At 38.9% G+C, this 19,315-nt stretch overlaps 1 protein-coding gene across 2 annotated transcripts in view; it reads right to left on the bottom strand.

Annotated features, from left to right (window-relative positions):
- FBXL17 (F-box and leucine rich repeat protein 17) overlaps window positions 1–19,315 on the bottom strand; it is a 234,712-nt gene that overhangs the window by 167,935 nt on the left and 47,462 nt on the right. For both annotated transcript variants that reach the window (XR_011723334.1, XM_071731205.1), the window contains exon 5: window positions 2,539–2,646. Coding sequence is in view for 1 of the 2 variants with exons in the window: in XM_071731205.1 (XP_071587306.1) it covers window positions 2,539–2,646 (108 nt within the window). In the remaining variant the exon portion in view is untranslated. The remainder of the gene's footprint in view (window positions 1–2,538; window positions 2,647–19,315) is intronic.

Raw genomic sequence — 19,315 nt, 5'->3', positions numbered from 1 at the left:
TTCATGGCCCTTCTTGAGATCCACTCCAACACATCCATGTCCTTGCTATGTTGAGGACCCTAGAACTGTAAACAATACCCCAGGAAGGGTTGAACCAGATCAGAGCAGAGGAGGAGAATCACCTCCCTTGACCTGTTGGACATGTTAGACATGACCCAGGCCACAGTTGGCTTTCTGGGCTGTAAGTACACACTGTTGATTCCTGTTGAGTTTTTCATCAAGTAGTAGCCCCAGGTCTTACTCTGGAGGGCTGCTCTCAATCCCGTTCATCCCCCAGACTGTACTGATACTCTGGGTAGCCCTGACCCAGGCATAGGAGCTTGTTTTTTACTTATGGAACTGCATTTATTTCACATTAGTCTACTTTTCCAGCTTTTCCAGATCCCTCTGGATGGCATTCCATCCCCTAGGCATGTCAACCACACCACTCAGCTTGATGTGGTCTGCAAACTTGCTACGGGTGCACTCGATCCCACTGTTTATGTCTCTAAGGGAGATAATAAACACCACTCATTCCAGTGTAGACCCCTGCGGGATAGCTTTTTTCACCAATCTCCACTTGGACAGTGGGCTGCTGGCCACTATCCTTCAGACTGGATCATCCAGCCAATTACTCATCCACTGAAAAGTCCATCCATCAAACCCATTTATTCTGAATGCAGAGAAAAGGATGCTGTAGGGGACCACGTCATATATGTTACAGCTTGGATAGATGACATCTGTCACTACTGGCTTGTCCATAGGAGAATACTAGGTTGGTCAGGCAGGACTTAGCCTTAATGAAATCATGCTGACTGTCCTGATGCATCTCCCTGTCCTCCATGTATCTTAACATAAAATCACAGAATCATTGATTGGTTTGGGTTGGAAGGGACACCTACTCATCTAGTTCCAATCCCCCTGCACAGGCAAGGGATACCTTCCACTCAACCAGGTTGCTCCAAGCCCCATCCAACCTGACCTTGAGCACTTACAGGCAGCAAGCAGACACAATCTCCCTGGGCAACCAGTGACAGTGCCTCAACACTCTCACCATCAAAAATTTCTTCTAAAGTCTAACCTAAACCAACCTTCTTCCAGTTTAAAGCCATTATCCCTTGTTCTATCACTGCATGCCTTTGTAAAAAGTCCCTCCTCAGCTTTCCTGCAGTCCTCCTTCAGGTACCGGGAAGCTGCTATTACATCTCTCTGGAGCCTTCTCTTCTCCAGGCTGAACAATCCCAACCTTCTCTGCCTGTCCTCATAGAAGAGGTGTTCCAGCTCTCTGATCATCTTCATAGCCCTCCTCTGGACTTGCTCCAAGAGCTTCATGTCCTTCTTATGTTGGGGGCTCCAGAAGTGGACACAGTACTCCAGGTGGAGTAACACAAGAATAAGCTAGAAAGGCAGAATCACCTCCCTCGACCCACTTGCCACGCTTCCTTTGATGCAGCCCAAGATATGTCTGGTTTTCTGGGCTGTGAGAGCACATTGCTGACTCCCATTGCATATCTCAACCAACAACATGCCCAAGTCATTTCCTTCAGGACTGTTCTCAATCCCTTTTCCACCCAATCTGTGTTTGTGTTTGGGGTCACTCCAACCCATGTGCAGGACCTTCCACTTGGCCTTGTTGGTCTTCATGATGTTGGCATAAGTGCACCTCTCCAGCCTGTCAAGGTCCCTCTGGATAGGCTCCCTTCTAAATATTTGTGTGTTATAGGAGGGCTGCACAGCTGCATCAAAACAACTCTATTTTAACCAAGCATATTTTCTTTAAATATGGTCTCCACTTAACTACTTCAGATCCCTCTAACAATTTTTATGTTTACCAGAACTCATATTCAATATCTATTTCTACAGCTGTCTTTACCTGTTATAGGAAGTTTTTTTTTTCCCATCTGAACTTTAAAAAAAAATCATTAGCTATAAGTAATAATTTCCGTTTGAGATGCATTTTTCCTCTGCTGTCCATAATGTCTCCCTGAATTTGCTTTCCGTTATGAACTATAATTAATATAATATAATAATTAATATGTTGTTCACTTCATCCTAGCCATTCATTTTACTCAAGCTTCTATTATTTTTTGCAGGTTTGCCCAAGCTAGCTTTCCCACACATCACTATTCTTACATAAAAGAAAGAGAAATCAAATTAATAAAATACAAAGATGGATATATATAAATTGCATATGCAAAGGCAGTAGTATGGAGCAGACAGGGATCTGTGTAAATCTCTTGTACTAAGAAGTCTGCATGTCCAGTTACGGAATTTTGTTTTGTTTGCAATGTAATCTCATGCAATTAGATATTTTAAAGATTTTTTAACTGAACAGTATTACTATTTCTGAAAAAAAGTATCATCCCTTGAGTATGTTTTTGCCACACTGCTTTCCAATGTTTAAGAAAAACTTAATGTGTCTGCTCAAATAATGTATAGTTCATTTATCTTGTTCATGGCGGAGTTACTCATCACATGTACACATTTATCTTGACTGATACCTATGGTTGACAATAGTCAAACCCAGTGATGACTAGCTACAAGGGTTAAAATACTTACATTGGTGAGGTGAATGACTCCTTTCGAAGTAACAGAGCAGCCCATAAAACCAACATACTGCAGCTCAGGACAATGTTCAGCAAAAGCTTTCACAGACTGATCTGTCACCTACAGGAAAGATACACAGGTAGTAGTTGAACAGGTGATACAGCACACACGTAATACAGCCTAATCTTTCTGACAAGCTGCTCATTTATACTTTTATTATTAGTATTACCACTACTGAAAACATCGGATATACATAAATATCTATATAAATGCATGGAAAGGAAGAAAAGAAATCATTTTTGGTAAAGGGAAGTAATCTTCTTGGAGGAGGAGAAGAAATGCAAAAAAAAGAAAAAATGACAGCCACCAATGCAAATATTGCTAGCCTGCTGACCCATATATAACAAGAGATTGTTCTGTCCACTATTCTCATAAACTATATATAAACATGAAAATAAGAAATTATGTTACTCTACACCCATCATAGGGTCAGGACATAACTTTAGTTGTGTGATAAATTATTTCAATTTTCTAAGTATTTTTACTAAAACATAGCAATTGATAGTGTTGTACTACTAAAGACGGTATTACAGATTTTTCCCACATCAGATTTGCATCTCATGGTAACACACCAGTCACTTACCAGTTGTTACCTAGTTTATTTTTCTGATCTATTTATTTCTACTATTATTTTTCTTTATAATTAAGATTGTCTAATAAAATTTAATAACTATGAAACATAATCCACTGCTTAAATGTAATGATTTGTAGATAGATTAAATATTCAAAAGGACAACATTCTGTGACCTTTGTGAAGAATATAATATTGATATGTGTACACCTAAGACATCTGCATATTTTACTTTAAACTTGTATTTTCCAGCCAAAGTATTCAGGAATGTCTCATTATGTCTGGAATTGTAAATCCTGAATGCTGAGGACATTCTGGGTTTGTAATGATGTCTCTTTTGTTATCACAGAACCCAGAAGCAACACAAGTTTTGAAATACCTGGTCAACAGCAGAGCTTCCAGTGAACACATACACAATAATATTATTCATGCTGTGCTGCTGAAAACCTTTATGTACAGTTCCAGCTGACTAATCTCTCACTTAACTGCACACTGACAGAATATGGTGACCTTGGTGAAGGCTCTGGCAAAATGATTTCTGAAGATAGCCCAGAGGTAAGGAAGCCCAACAAGATTACATGTACACTACCACACATAAGTTACTTCGGTTTCAGGTTACTGCGTATGATCTATAGGGCTAATGCAGCTTTCTCAAAGCAACAATTTCTTAGTGAACAAAGATTTTACATCAATAAAGATGTTAAAAAGATATGGTCCCAACACTCAGCCCTGAGGAATGCCACTTGTAACCTGCTGCCAGATGGATTTAACTCCATTGATTACCATTCTTTGGGCCCTTTCAGCCAGCTGGTGCTTGATCCAACAGATCCTGTGCTCATCCAGGCCAGAAGCAGCCAGTTTTCCCACAAGAATTCTATGGGAAACAGTGTCAAATGCTTTCTGAAAGTCTAGACAGACAATATCCACAGCCTTTCTCTCATCCAATCGTCAGGTCATCTTGTCATAGGAGATCAGGTTCATCAGGCAGGACCTGCCTTTCATAAACCCATGCTGTCTGGGCCTCATCCCTTAGATGTCTTCTGGATGACTTTTCTCCCAGCTCATGTGGCCGAATGTCCAGGGAACACTTTGTTCCACTGCTAAACACCAAGTCAAAGCAGCTGTTGAGCACCTCACCCTGTTTCTCATCCTTTGTTACTATGTTTCCCCCTGTATCCAATAAAGGATGCAGATTTTCCCTGATCTTCCTACTATTTTTAATGAGTTTAAAGAAACCTTTTTTATTATCCCTAACAGCTGTAGCTGGGTTGAGCTCAACCTGCACTTTGGCTCTCTTAATTTTCTCTCTGCATAGTTCCACTACATCTTTATAGTCTTCATGAGAGACCTGCCCCTTCCTCCAAAGGTCTTAGACTCATCTTTGCCTCTTGAGGTCCAGCCCAAGGTCCCCATTTAGCCAGGCCTGTCTCCTTCCCTGCCTACTTGATTTTCAGCGCACTGGGACAGACAGCCTGCTCCTGTGCCTTTAAGACTTCCTTCTTGAAGTCCATCTAGCCTTCCTGGCCTCCTATATCCTTCGAGGCAGCCTCCAAGGGACTCTGTCAGTCTTCTGAACAGGTCAAAGTTTGTCCTTGGGAAGTCTAAGGTGGCAGTTTTACTAACCCCAGTGATCAAAGACTCAAATCATCTCATTGATCACTGTGCCCCAGATGGCCTCCAACCCTTATTTCTCCCACAAGTTCTTCCCTGTTCCCAAGAAGCAGGTACAGGGCACCTTCCCTGGTCAGCTCACTTACCAGCTGTGTGAGGAAGTTATCTTCCACACATTCCAGGAGCCTCTTGAATTGCTCCCTCTCTGCTGTGTTGTATTCCCAGCAGATACCTGGGAAATCAAAGTTCCCCACAAGAACAACAGCAAGTGTCTGTGAAATTTCTCCCAGCTGCTTATAAAAAGCTCCATCTACCTCGGTGCTTTGGCTGGGAGGTCTATAGCAGACTCCCACAGTGATATCAGCTTCACTGGCCCTCAACCTAATCCAAACATTCTCAACGCTGTCATCACTCAATTTCCAAGCTCTCACTGCATTCTCTAATATACAATTAGAAACAAATGCTTCAGAAACTTCTGAAAGGGAAGTAACAAAGCTAAATTTAAAGCTCAAGTAAGACTGAAAAGAACTATTTCCCTGTTTAATTAGATACTCTTCCTTTTATTATCTGCAGTGTCTAGCACATATTGCTTATATATATAATTGAACTCCTGCAGTTAAACTCACAGATGCAGGCCAGCTCACTATTTCTACTTAGGCTTGTGACAGAAATAGTACCCTCTTTTAATGTCTGGCTGTGTTTTATGCTCCCAAGAGATAGCCTGGTCTGCAGAATGAAGGAAAGGTAAGTGGCTAATGGAAAAATTCATGGAAAATTAGCAATAGCATGTAGGCAAGGACTATGCAATCTCAATCCTGTCTCTAATGCAATATGTAACCATATGTTATATTTTCCTCAAAGGCTTCTCCACCACGCAGGAAATGGAACAGGTACACTAAATGTATATTATAAATGGGGCTTCTGGAAATTAACAAGTATTTTGAAATACAAACAACTAACACTCAGGCATACTATACAAGCAGATTAGACCAGTATAATCTAAAGCCATATTATGATAGAAAACATACTGAACTTCTACAGAAATGACCCTTGACAACAAAGATACAGAAATTCACAGACAATTCTTCTATAGACCTCCTCAAGAATCCTTAATAACTGGACTGCCTAGCCAATCTCTATTGACTTTCATTCATCCTGTCTTGCTTGATGTTGCTCTTGCTTTGAAAAAGTTATACAGGATGATGAGGACAGATTTATAAGTTATGCACTAAAGCACTGTGAATGGGAAATACAGTGGTCTGGAACTAATTGCACAGCTTTTGCTTCTATGAAAAAGATCTATGATAAGTGAGATATGGATTGATCATTTTCTCGTTATGTATTGCAGCCTACTATATATGAATGCACTTCTGCACTTCTTCACAGAAATTCAATATTTTTACTATTTTGCCTTAGATTCTTATTTTACATTCTATTCAATAACAGAAGGAGCAAAAAGGAGTATTTCTGAAGCAAAGATAAGTCAAAAAGGAAGTCTGAGGTGCAAACCACTTAACATTTCAACTAAAAACCTTTGTACCTAATAAGAACTCAAAGAAGCTCAAACAGAAGTAAGTAAAAAAGAGATAGAAATATAATTATCACCTGGTACAGAATGAAGACCACATTCTCTTGTTCAAACAGAGTAATATAAGTAGATCTTAATGTACAATTTTTTCAGTATCCACTGCAGAAGTCAGCACTAATGCTAGAAGAAATCCTGTTTCTCCTAGTTCCTTACTCCATCCTTGTGTACTCCATGTGTTCCTTACACAATCATAATTATGATTATTCTGGGGTAGCAAGAAGCAAGACGTCAGGGAGGACTCAGTAATTGGTTCTCCCACTTTCCTTTGCTCTCGTAAGACCCCACCTGGACTACTATGTCCAGTTCTGGAGTCCCCAGCATAACAAGGACATAGAGCTCCTTAACATGTCCAGAGGAGAGACACAGAAATTATCAGAGGACTGAGCACGTCCCCTATGAAGACAGGCTAAGGAAGTTGGGGTTGTTCAGCCTGAAGGAGTTGACCATATAGAGGCTTTCCAGTATCTGAAGGGGGCCTACAAGAAAGTTGGGGTAGGATTTCTTGCATGGATGTGTAGTAAGAGGACAAGGGGAAATGGTTTAAAACTTGAAGAGGGGGGATTTATGTCAGACATTAGGAAAAACTTATTTCCTGTGAGGGTAGCAAGATGCTGGCACAGGTTGCCCAGAGGAGCTGTGGCTGCTCCCTCCCTGGAAGTGTTGAAGGACAGGTTGGATGGAGCCTTGGGTGACCTGGCCTAGTGGTAGCTGTCCCTGCCCATGGCAGTAGATGATCTTTACGGTCCCTTCCAACCCTAGCTGTTCCAATTCTACAACTTACTAAAATTCAGTATTGTTTGAAAAGAGGTAAGTCTACAAAAAACTCATCTGCTAACTCAGTCCTAAGACTTTCTCGTGCTACCTGTGCATTATTATACTCTACAGATATACATGCCCACCTTCAAACTAATCAAGAATCAGCCCTAAATGAAAATCCCCTCCCCAATCCCCTTCCAGGAAGGTGGTGGAATCACCATCCCTGGAAGTATCTAAAAACTGTGTAAATAACACACTTCAGGACATGAAATATATATATTATTTTACTAGGGGCAGGAGGGTGAATGTTTACAGTTGGGCACAGTAATACTAGAGGTCTTTTCCAACTGTGACAACATTTTTCTTGGATGAAAAAAATGCAGCAACAATTTAAATAAGTAATGACCTCCACAGAATATAGTTAAAAAGTTATTAAACTTTTTTAAGGAAGGTAGAAATAAATATAAGAATTAAAAGACAGGAAAAGAAGTGGCAAAGACAAAGATATCGATAAACTGCAAGGAGATTAATTGAGCTGGGCAAGGTGTACAGTTAAAAGGAAAGTCTGTAAAACAACAATCCTGGCATAGGTATTAAATAGCTCTATTAAGACGAAAATGCAATCCCCCAGAAGAAGAATGGAACAAACTGTATTTGCAAAGTTGTAAGTATAATCATTAATGAGAGTAACACACCTGCTCATGAAGAACTGGACGAATTGAAGACTGGACTAAATCATACAGGATGAAACTGAAGAGCTTTATGTACAAAGTCACTAGAACTTCTGCTACAAACCCAGATCTTATTGCCTGAAGCACATCAAGAGTTTCACTACACGCACAATTACAGATTAGTATTACAACTACCAAATACATGGAGCCATATAAAAGAAATTCCAAGGAGTCTAGATTACTTAGCAGAATTGAATGAATACTGCTACGCAGGAAAATTTTGGAACAGTGTTGTAATCTCATCAGCCATTCTGCTGAAACAGCACTAAAACAATAGAGTAATAGTCAGAGCATAAAAACATAACTCCATTGTAGTCATGGCTGCCAGAAGATTTGCTTAGTGGTTTTACTCTTTACTCTTCTCAATTACTTAAAATGCAAAATAGTTCTCCAGTTCACAATAACACATTGCTTGGAAACCCTACCAGCTTCAAAAACAAGAATTAAAAATAAAAAACAAACCCAAAACCAGCTACACCCACCAGTTAGAGTGACCGCATATATCAGTAAGCAACTAGCAGAAAATTGTTTCAAAAATCAGAACATGTAGTTAACTAGGAGAGTACCAAATTTGGTACCTCCCCAAAATGTGTATGTGACAACAATGAAGCCTTATATGGTAACTGTCTTCAAAGGAGTGAAACATGAAAAGAGTTTGCTTTTTTTGAAGGAAAAGCACCATACCCTTGCTATATAGTGGAAAACTTTTATTACAAAAAGTAGAATCACATCTATATTAATGAGTGGTTAGTTTTTTCGATTGAGGGTTTTAATTTCATGAGATCTACAGGATGAAACTTTGTTTCTAGGTACTACAAAGTCTCATGGTAATTTTCATACAACAAATAGCTCTAGGAAGTGGCCTGTAGAAATATATTTAATACAAGGTCTATACAATGTGCTGTGAAGTCACTTAAAATGGACAGGAAAACAGGAATAGGTGACAGTGACTTCTTCCTAAAATGGCTCTCCTCCCCCCAAATTTAGAACTGTTAGACTGAGAAACGTGCTATATACAAATAAGCTGCCTTATTTTGAAGCTTTTTATTTCCTTGTTATTCACCGCACTGCAAGAACCCCAGGGAACTGGATATGCAGTTTATTCAAAACACTTTTGTTGCTGGAAGAATATGAAAACAGTAGCCCAGCTTCACTGTGAAATGACCTTGACAATCTATCTGTATACCTTTTATCAGAGACTAATAAAATCTGTAAAGATGCTTGCTGAAATGATTGACTGCATTCTTCACTGCTCCAGTTACCTCAAACTAAATTGCCTGTCATTACGACTTTTTTAAGTGCAGTTTCTTAATTTTTTCCTTAGACTTTCAACAGTGATCTTACAGCAGACTGAAAGTGTTTCTGGATCAATAACATGCAAGAATAAAATACTGCATTCTAACATGAAGTATTTTTAATCTTTCTGCTTATGAGGCACTGAAGCAAAAAATTATCACAGAACATAATTTCTGTGTTACATATAAATAATATCCAAAGCTAGTTCACACATATCCAGCACCATAACTGCCCATGAATCATACAAATTCTGAATTTGTATATCCCAATGGACAAAAAAGAAAAAGGTAATAAAGAAACCGTAACCAACACATATATTTCAGACCAACCTGATCAAAGACAGCCTGTCCTGCTGAGCTAGTCAAGTGTGCCTGACCTGTTTTTTCCTGACAGTGAGTTCAGGCGCGCTGCATAACGCAATAATAACCAGAAGGGCTCTCAGAGGAGTCAGAAAAGATTGGCAGCAATGTCTGTATTACTTTCAGTCTTTAAAATCTGTACACCTTAATTTGCATGGGAATGCAGTTAATCAGGTCATTATGACAGTGTACTTTAGGACAGGGTACTCAGGAAGGTACTGTACCTCTCCGTACAAAGAACAGCAAATATCCTTTGGATCTGGAAGTTTCTCATTCATAGCCAAGTTCACAAATGTCACAGGTCCAAATGCTCTAAGAGAACCTCTCGTCAATAATTCACAAAGGCAAAGCTGAGAGAACTGCCACTTTGTTCTCTACAAATGGGACCAAACAGAAGGCAGCCTCCAACAGAAACTTAAACTTTTGGACAGGTGCAGGCATCAAATAAGAATTATTGATTTGTACCAGCTACAGATACTGCAAAAGATGTCATACTAAACTGCTAAAAAAAACCCTGACTGTTGTGTGCAGATCACAGTTGGCTGCCAGACACTTATCCAGACACTGTCTCTCGTGTCTTATCAGAAATGGAGGGGAAAACAGGATGGAAAAGCTCACAGATCAGGTTAAAGAGATTAACTCAATAATTACTGTCTCGGGCTAAACAGACTTGACTCTTCCAGCTACTCTCCTCCCCAGGGAATGCAGGTGGATGACAGACAGGGGTAGGGGTCAGCCCATAGCAGATCCTCCCTGCTACTCCTTCCTCCCCATGCTCCCCCCCTGGTCCAGTGTGAGGTCCTTCCTACAGGATACAGTCCATGATTCACTTCTCCAAAACGGATCCATTCCACTGGTGCAGTCCATCAGTTGGGAACCAGTTGAACATGAGCCAACACAGGTGGCCCAGAAGGCCTATGGTCTCCTGGCATGTATCAGGAATAACGTGGCCAGCAGGACTGGGGATGTAATTCTCCCCTTATACTTAGCACTGGTGAGGCCTCACCTCAGGTACTGTGTACAGTTCTGGGCCCCTCACTTCGAGGATATTGAGGTTCTAGAGCAGGTCCAGAGAAGAGCAATGAGGTTGGTGAAGAGACTAGGGGGAAAGTCTTATAAGGAGAGATTAAGAGACCTAGTGTTGTTTAGCCTGGAGGAGACTCAGAGGAATGTACTGCTCTCTACAGCTACCTGAAGGGTAGCTATGGTCATGGGTAGTATGCACAGGACAGCAAGCAGGATTCCAAAATTAGACTTCAGGAGGGCTCATTTTGACCTCTTCAAGAAACTGCCTGGCTGGCAGAAGATGTCCTTGAGCCATTCTCCATCATCTTTGAAAGACCCTGGGAGAACAGTCAAGCTGCCTGAAGACCAGAGGTCAGCCAATGTCACTCCAGTCTTCAAAAAGGATAAGAAGGAAGACCAAGGAAACTACAGGCCAGTCAGCCTCACCTCTATCCCTGGAAAGATGATGGAACAGTTCATTTGGAGCATCACTTCAAAGCATATGGAGGAAAAGAAGTTATCAGAAGTAGTCAGATTCACCAAAGGGAAGTCAAGTTATGATAGCCTTCTACAATGGCATGACTGGATAGGTAGACAGATAGATAGATAGACAGACAGACAGACAGACAGGGATGAAGGGAGGACAGAGGATGTTGTCTACCTTGACCTGTCTCCCAGACCATCCTCACAGGCAAGCTTAGGAAGTGGGGACTAGATGAATGGGCAGTGGGGTGGATTCAAACTGCCTCAAAGAGAGCTCATCTGCTCTCATCTGCTCTATCACTTTGATTAATTCTAAAAAAAATGTTTAAAAAATATATTTCAATCTCTTTCACATACTTCTACTTCTTCAGAAATACACATGCACCCCATTTTCAGCTGCAATAATCTGCTGTTTACATATTCCTCTCTCTGTCTATCTCTTTGTCAGAGGAGGGGTGTAAGAAGGGTATAAGTACATAAGGTGTCAATTTCTCAAAATGAGACATAGCACTTTTGTTACATCCTTTTAAAAATGGATGGCTTTTAGTATTATGGAAACTGAACACAAATTAATAGAATCGGGTCCAGCCAAAATGAGGAAAATGTGTTTTTATTTGACAAATCAGGTCACTTTATGCACAATAAGGCACTACAGCTTGTATCCACAATTCACGGAAGTAGAAAAACACCTAAAATTTTAAGGCTTTATGTTTTCATATTTACATCACAAAAGAATACTTTTTCCTTCAAATTATCATGTTTTGACTTTCCTTTCAGGGCCTGGAGAACAGGTAAAATCTAGAATGAGCACAAGAATCAGCACACCGTACATACCCATGACAATTGTTACAATACGGTTGACAGCAGTACCAAGCACAGAACATTAAACTAATTAAAAGAAATAAATGAAGATCCTTTTTTGTCTAGAACCTTTTACTAGTTTACAACCTTTTACACTAATAAGTTCAGATACTTGGTTTATTCTCTGTAAGAAGTTTTTTTGTTTTGGTTTTTGTTTGGTTTGGGGTTTTTTTTATAAAGAGTACAACTTCAGTTATATATCAGAAGCTACAGCATTAAAAAAAACACCTGATACAGAAAACCTGGCAACATACCAACGTGGAATGACTGAAAGAGATTTAAAATAAATTCCAAAATTTAAACCAGACTTTTATATTTTTCTTCTTTGACAGCAAGATCTTTTGCATGGCTCTTAACTATGGCTGTTGTAAACAACATTTTTTGTTCAAGCAGAGTAATAATAGATTTTAATACTCCAAAACATTTTATAGCCAAGTTATATCTATAAGGTTATATGCTAAAAACATATTACCTAGCCAGTCTCCACAATTTTTACTAAACATGCAGTATTATTCCATCATACAAACACATATTCAACCGCTTCAGGTCACTGACTTATTCTGAAGCAATATCACAACAGACTGCAGATCTCTTTCTTCCCACTCCTTTGTTTTTGACACTAAAGCACTGCTTTAGCCTATAACACCTTTCAGATCAGATCACACCATGCTATTCATTAATATTTTCAACTATAAAGAATAATATCACAGACTTCTCTCAAGCTACTTTAAAGGTTAAAGCGGAATCTTCAGAAGCTAAACTACAGAAGAAGCAATTTGTGTTAGACATAAAACTATGGGCATTCCGGGTATTAAAAACACAAGGTCTTTCAAGGTGGTAATGGTTTTTCACTTTACAATAAATCTTACTTCTCCCCCTTTAGCACTTCTGAATACCAAAGTATACAAAGCACTGCTAAGCTATATAAAGCTATACACAAAACCTCAGCCTCACAAACACTTTCGTGCTACTGCGTACTGTCTTTACCTATAACAATGTAATATATACACTATTTTATACAATGCATCTCACATCAAGAAATCAGCATACATATGAGGAATGATTTGCTTAGTACTTCTTTTCTAAAGCCAAGTTTCTCAAAGGCACCCACTCTTTCTTGTGGGATCACAATTTCAAAAAACCTGCCAGCTCCAAGCATGCATGCACACATGGTGTGTGGAATGGTACCTCAAAGAAATCCCAGCAGGCACAATGTCTGTGAAGCACAGACTAGAACAAAACCAAACAGTTCACCTAAAATCTGCAACTAATTTGGTTATACAAAAATAATGGGTATTACCACATTTAGTATGAATGCATGGTTGCTGGTTTGGTCAGTTGTGAGTATCAAGTCACTTTCCTTCCATGTATTTTGTCCTAGCTGGATTGCTTTGTAGCAACTTATGTCATTCTTTCCATCTGTGTTTACATCTTTCAAGTGCTTGCAGATAGCTGGTATGGCTAAAAATCTGAAGATCAATTTGAAGGCACAAATAAATAATTAGCACTGCACTGACAGTATCTAAATAAATATTGTGCTCAGATCACTCAGAAAACTGACAATAATTTTCTGATTACTCAACTTCTGATTATTCATCAACTTCAGTAATAATTTTGAAGCAACTTAATTAAAAAAATACACTATTCTCCTACTGTAACTAGATTTGAATAGACACCCAATAGATGTCTTTAACAAAAATGAGAAATCTTCCTCTTCAGAAAGACATACTGCTGTAAACAAATCAATCATATATTCTTTCACTGCTGTAGATACAAAGAAGAAGAACACTGACCTCTCTTCTCACTTACAGAACAGATATGCTTACAGGATTTTCTTCTAAAATGTCCACTAGTATAAAGTTTTCATCAGCAACACAAGAGTGGATTACAGAGTTCTGAAAGCTCTTCAAAAGCTCTTCTGAAATCAGGAAACTCTAATTTAGAACCTCTTCAGAACTGCTAAATGCTTTCTGGGAAACAAAATGTTTTGTACCCAGAACATATACCCATCGTTTTCACTAACTTCTGTACCTACTCCTGGTTTGAACACAAACTTCTCATATGTGAAATATACACACATTAAGAAGCAACTTTATTTTTTGGGTTCTAATGATTTTTTTACTCATCCCTTTAGCAGCTTCCTGCCTCCCCATTTGCAGCCTTTCGGTTCCTAAACTGCACTTTTAAGTCAAATAGGGATAGATCTTCTAGTTGCTTGTTACAACAGGACACAGGCTAATGGTTTAAAACTGAAAAAAACAAAAAAGGGAGAGTAAACTAGAAAGAGGAAATGAAGTTTTTACAGTGAGGATTATGAAATATTGGTACAAGTTGCCCAGAGAGACCGAAGATGCACCCTCCCTGGAAATGTTTAAGTTCAGGTTGGACAGGGCTTTGAGCAACCTGATTTAGAAGATGTCCCTACTCATTTCAGAGGGTGTTGACCAGATGACCTTTAAAGGTCCCTTTCCAACTCAAACTATTCCTTTCCATTCCATTCCGCGATTCTATGATGTCTTCATAACAAGAGTTATGCACCTGAGTAGTTGATGCTACAGCATCACCCAGTATTTTTCTAAACAGAAAAAGTATTAAGGTTATACTTATTATACTATTACTACATATACTAATAATGTGAGATGCTTATTTACTAAATAGGAAAATACATAGCCCCCAGTGCCCTGCTTTCAGTATATATTTGAAGTCAACATATGGTTGGGGAAATAAAACAGCCCTTTTTACCTATTTCATATTAATTAATCTATTATTTAGCTATAATTTAAATACCATTTCTTAATTTTTATTAAAACATGTTCATTTTGCTGCATCTTCTCTAAAACAAAAAGATAAAATAGAAAATACACTGGAAAAAACACAGACACACCAACACTGCCACACAGACGTTGAAGCAGGAGCTCATCCAAGTCTACCTTGACTTCAGCAAAGCTTTCAACACTGTCTCCCACAGCATCCTCACAGGTAAGCTTAAGAAGTGTGGGTTAGATGAGTGGATAATGAGTTGGATTGAAAACTGGCTCAAATAGAGAGCTCAGAGGGTTGTGATTAAGTGGCACAGAGTCTAGCTGGAGGTCTGTAACAGGGGTCAGTACTGGGCCCAGTCCTGTTCAATGTAGTGACTGGATGAAGGGACAGTGTGCCTTCAACAAGTTTGCTGATGGCAGAAAATGTAGATGGGGGGCTGACACACCAGAAGGCTGTGTTGCCATCCAGTCTAACTTGGACTGGCTGGAGAACTGGGCAGAGAGAAACCTTATGAAATTCAACATGGGCATGTGTAGGGTACTGCTCCTCAGGAGGAGTAACCCCACGCACCAGTACAGGTTAGGGGCTGACATGCTACAAAGCAGCTCTGCAGAAAAAGACCTGGGAGTCCTGGTGGACAAGAGGATGACCAGGAGCCAGCAATGTGCCCTTGTGGACAAGATGCAAGTGGGACCGCCGGGTGAGTCAAGAAAAGCCTGACAGGTAGGTTGAGGGAGGTTATCATCCTCTCTACTCTGCCCTGGTGATGCTGCATCTGGAAAAATGTATGCCATTCTGGGCTGGCCAGTTCATGGAGGGCAAGGAACTACAGGAAAGAGTCCAGCACAGAGCCACTAAGAAGATGTGGGGACTGGAGCATCTACCTCATAAGGAAAGGCTGAGGCAGCTGGGTCTGCTCAGCCTGTAGGAGACGTTCAACACAAAGAGGATGTTTAATCTAAACATAGAGAGAAACATCTTTACTGTAAGGGTAGCAGAGCACTGGGAACAGGCAGGCTGCTCGGAGTCTCCATCTCTGAAGACATTCAAAACCCAGCCAGATGCCAGGGGTTGGACTAGGTGACCTCCACAAGTCCCATCCTACCCCTTGCATTGTGATTCTGTATTAAAGGCTTTAAGAATTACTTTTTTAGTCACAACTTCTAAATAATGCCCCCAGTTAACCTTTTTTCACTGTAGGCATCTATTCCCTATAAAATATGCTATGTAATTTTATTGACTAAAATGAAATAAAATTTACTAAATTCCTTTCCTTTCTGCCTTAACATGATCTATGCATATAAAAGAAAATCAATATTAAAAAGACTGTAATGAAACTAACACTTCAAACCACAAGAAAATACTACAGAGCAGCATCACCAGTAACCAAATTATCTTCCACACCTAACATGCTGTAATCAGTACAACAAAACAAAAGCACAAAATTGCTTTTTTGTTTACATAACAGCACGCAATGCTAATCCTCTTTAGATAAATTTGACAATGAATCAACAAATTTAAGTGCATAGAAAGCAAACAATTTTCTGGTCACTTTAATAAAATTAATGTTTTGATATTATACTTGGAGTGTAAGACAGTAAAAAAGGTTAAATAATTATTGTTTAAAGGAACGACATGTTTTGAATGCAGAAATGGTGCTTGGTTTGCAGATGAGCACTATAAAGAAAATCTATCTGCAAGACACTGAGAGTGTTGTGTATTTCCTCAATCACTCGTTTTTCTGCTAACATTAAGACAACTGGTGATTGCTATGGCATCTCATCCAGAAAAGCCCAAACAAACATACAAGGAAAAAATCCTGGCTTTCCAAACTCAAAGAGCTTGAATACTACCAAAAAGTGGTATTTACTTAAGGGGAAACTTTTTTCACAAAGTGCAAATGTCTATCTGACCAAGAATACAGTCATGCAACTAGATACAAAATTGTAGCCCGAGTCTTCAACATTACTTTACAGTGACCTTAGAATGAAGAATTTTAACTGACACCCAAAGTTTAATGATTTGACTTCCAAGGCTTCTGTTTTCACCACATCATTTAATTTCAACATTCTCATTTCTTCTCTACAGAAGAAAAGTCTTTTATTTGCTCTTCCACTGACTGGTCAACATCTACTATTCCTTAGGAAATGCATCAGGACAAAGAACACTGGAATAAGAGACATACTGCACAATCACATTTGAAGACTCGAGTCTTTCCCATGGACGTTTTCTTCCAAATTTCATAGAAATCCAGATATTAAAGATGAATTTCATAATGACAACATATGCTTTAAAAAAAAACTAGAAAAAATAAGTATTGAGAAAAGATTTAATTTATTTTTCTGACTGAGCTTATAAATTGAACTAGACAGTTACCTGTAGGATAACTTGAACTTATTATTGTATTTTTCAAAAGGAGAAAAACAGGTGAAAAGTATAATAACTTCTTTTTTTTTTTTTTTTTAAGAAAACCCACAAAATATCTACAGGTATCAAAGTTAAGAGAAACATTACTTTTTATTAGTCCACCAATACAGAGTTGAGTTGCTGAGTTTGAGAGAAAATTGTTTCAGCCAGTGTTTATTTTTATGTAACACTTAGTTACATTTTATGATGATCACAGAATCAGGAAGAAGTGATAGGACAACACTGAAAGGCAGAACAGTCTTCACTGCATTCAACATATGGTGGTTTCTACAAGTAAGCAATCAAGTCACAGATTGACTTAAGTCACTGTGAAAATGAATGACTGAAACTACTTTTGTAGGTAGGTAGATAGCTGGGAGATGTGTGTTAAAACATAGTGCCTAAGAACACAGGGAGTCCTTCCCTATGTTTCAGTGTACCAAAGAAAAAATAAATATATCTTTTAAATACCCTCAAATGAATCAGTAAAAACAGATGCCATGGTTTACTAGCATCTACACATCTGGCCATCCCTCAAAGCAAAGGCCCTCCTCTGCTCCTCAAAGATCTACTTAATATTTTCTGCAATAAGTCCATCCTCAGCACAGTCCATCCTGAAAAATCATCTATCTGTGAACACTTGCTCATTCTCAAATCTTACATAGGTGTGGTAGGCTGACCTTGGCTGGCTGTCAGATGCCCACTCCAGCCACTCTCTCATTCCTTCTTCTCCACAGGACAGGGAGAAAAAGCAAGATGGAAAAGCTTTTAGATGACATTTATATAAAAAAATTTGAGAAGAAAAATAAAGGGGTGTGTGTGGAAGCAAAGCAAAATGGGAAACTCTTTCACTACTCATTTGCAGGCAATATCCAGCAAGTTCCTGGAAAGCAGAGCCACAGTATGTGCAGCTTGAGATCTGTAACTACAAATGCTCCTGCATCCTCCCCTTTACTCTCACATTTATTGCCATATGGCACAGAAAAATTCTTCTGGCCAGTTTTGTCAGCTATCCAGCTATGTCCTCTCTCCAGGTTCTACTTACTTGCAGGTTGGGAGGGATGGGGCTAGATATAAAGCCTTGACGATGCTGTGCAAGTACTCATTCAGCAACAGCCAGAACAATAGTGTTATCAACATTGTGCAGTAACAACTGCAAAACAGTACCATATGGACTGCAATGAAGAAAATTAACTCCATTCCCAGAGCACCGTGCAGCAGCAACCCACTGGGATCAGCCATCCAGTAGGTGTATTCAAACATTAAGCAACTTTTTTATAAGAGACGAAAATGACCTACTGACCTTTTAGTTTCCATGCTTCCCCTTATACCTTAAAATTAACTCCTATTTCTATTATAATCTTTGCCATTATGCAAATTAACATTCCTGAGATATGAAGTATTACTTAGCATTGATGATTTCTATAAAAAGCATTGCTTCAACACACTTCCTGGCCTTGAATTAACATAAGATCCGCAGTATATATTATTCTTAAATCACTTTAATTTATGCAGTATTTGTAATGATTAATTTCATGGGTTTTCCTCACATTTATTGGCTTAGCAAAGCTGAAGGCAATAAGATGTACAAGCGATACGGAGCCCTTGACAGCTTATCACTCAACTACCACATTTTTCTGATTTGTGTCAAAATTTGTTTGCTCAAAACCTGACAGATGACAAGAGGGTTTGAAGAGTTATGTCTGTGGTAAAATGAAGCTCTAATATGGAAACTTAAAACTTTTGAATTAGATTGGTGAGCATGTTAACAGTGAACATGTTGCCATAAGTAACTCAAAGTCTGTAGTTGAGTAACACCTGTAACACTTTTACCTTACCATCAAATATACCTCTTGTCAAGGAAATAATCTGCATTTCTGGAAGCACCTATAATTTTTTATTTTATTTTTTATGAACTATGTCATCCTCTCTTTCTTACACATATGAAGTAATTTTCTATTTAATGCACAGTTTTGGAACTGTAAATGTAAAATCCACTTAGGCTGATGTGGATCCTCACTGCCAAAAACATCTGGGGGGAACAATTCAAGAATTGTAGTTAAGGTATCCATATATGCAGTTTCTGAAGTCAATTCATCTGCAATGCACAGCTTAGTGAAAATTTTACCATGCCAACTTCTGCTGCAGAGGTGAAGCTACACAAAACAATCAATTATTCTCAGTATGGAAAGAACAGACTTAAGCTTTATTCTAAGAAAAAAACAAAAAATACATAATAAAACAAAAAATTAAGAAAAACTGTTTAGCAACCTCAGTAGAAACACTCTTTTTGAAACAT

This window comes from Heliangelus exortis, chromosome Z, assembly GCF_036169615.1.
Source record: "Heliangelus exortis chromosome Z, bHelExo1.hap1, whole genome shotgun sequence".
In the NCBI taxonomy this organism is placed as follows: domain Eukaryota; kingdom Metazoa; phylum Chordata; class Aves; order Apodiformes; family Trochilidae; genus Heliangelus; species Heliangelus exortis.
This window is presented reverse-complemented; position numbering and strand designations above follow the sequence as displayed.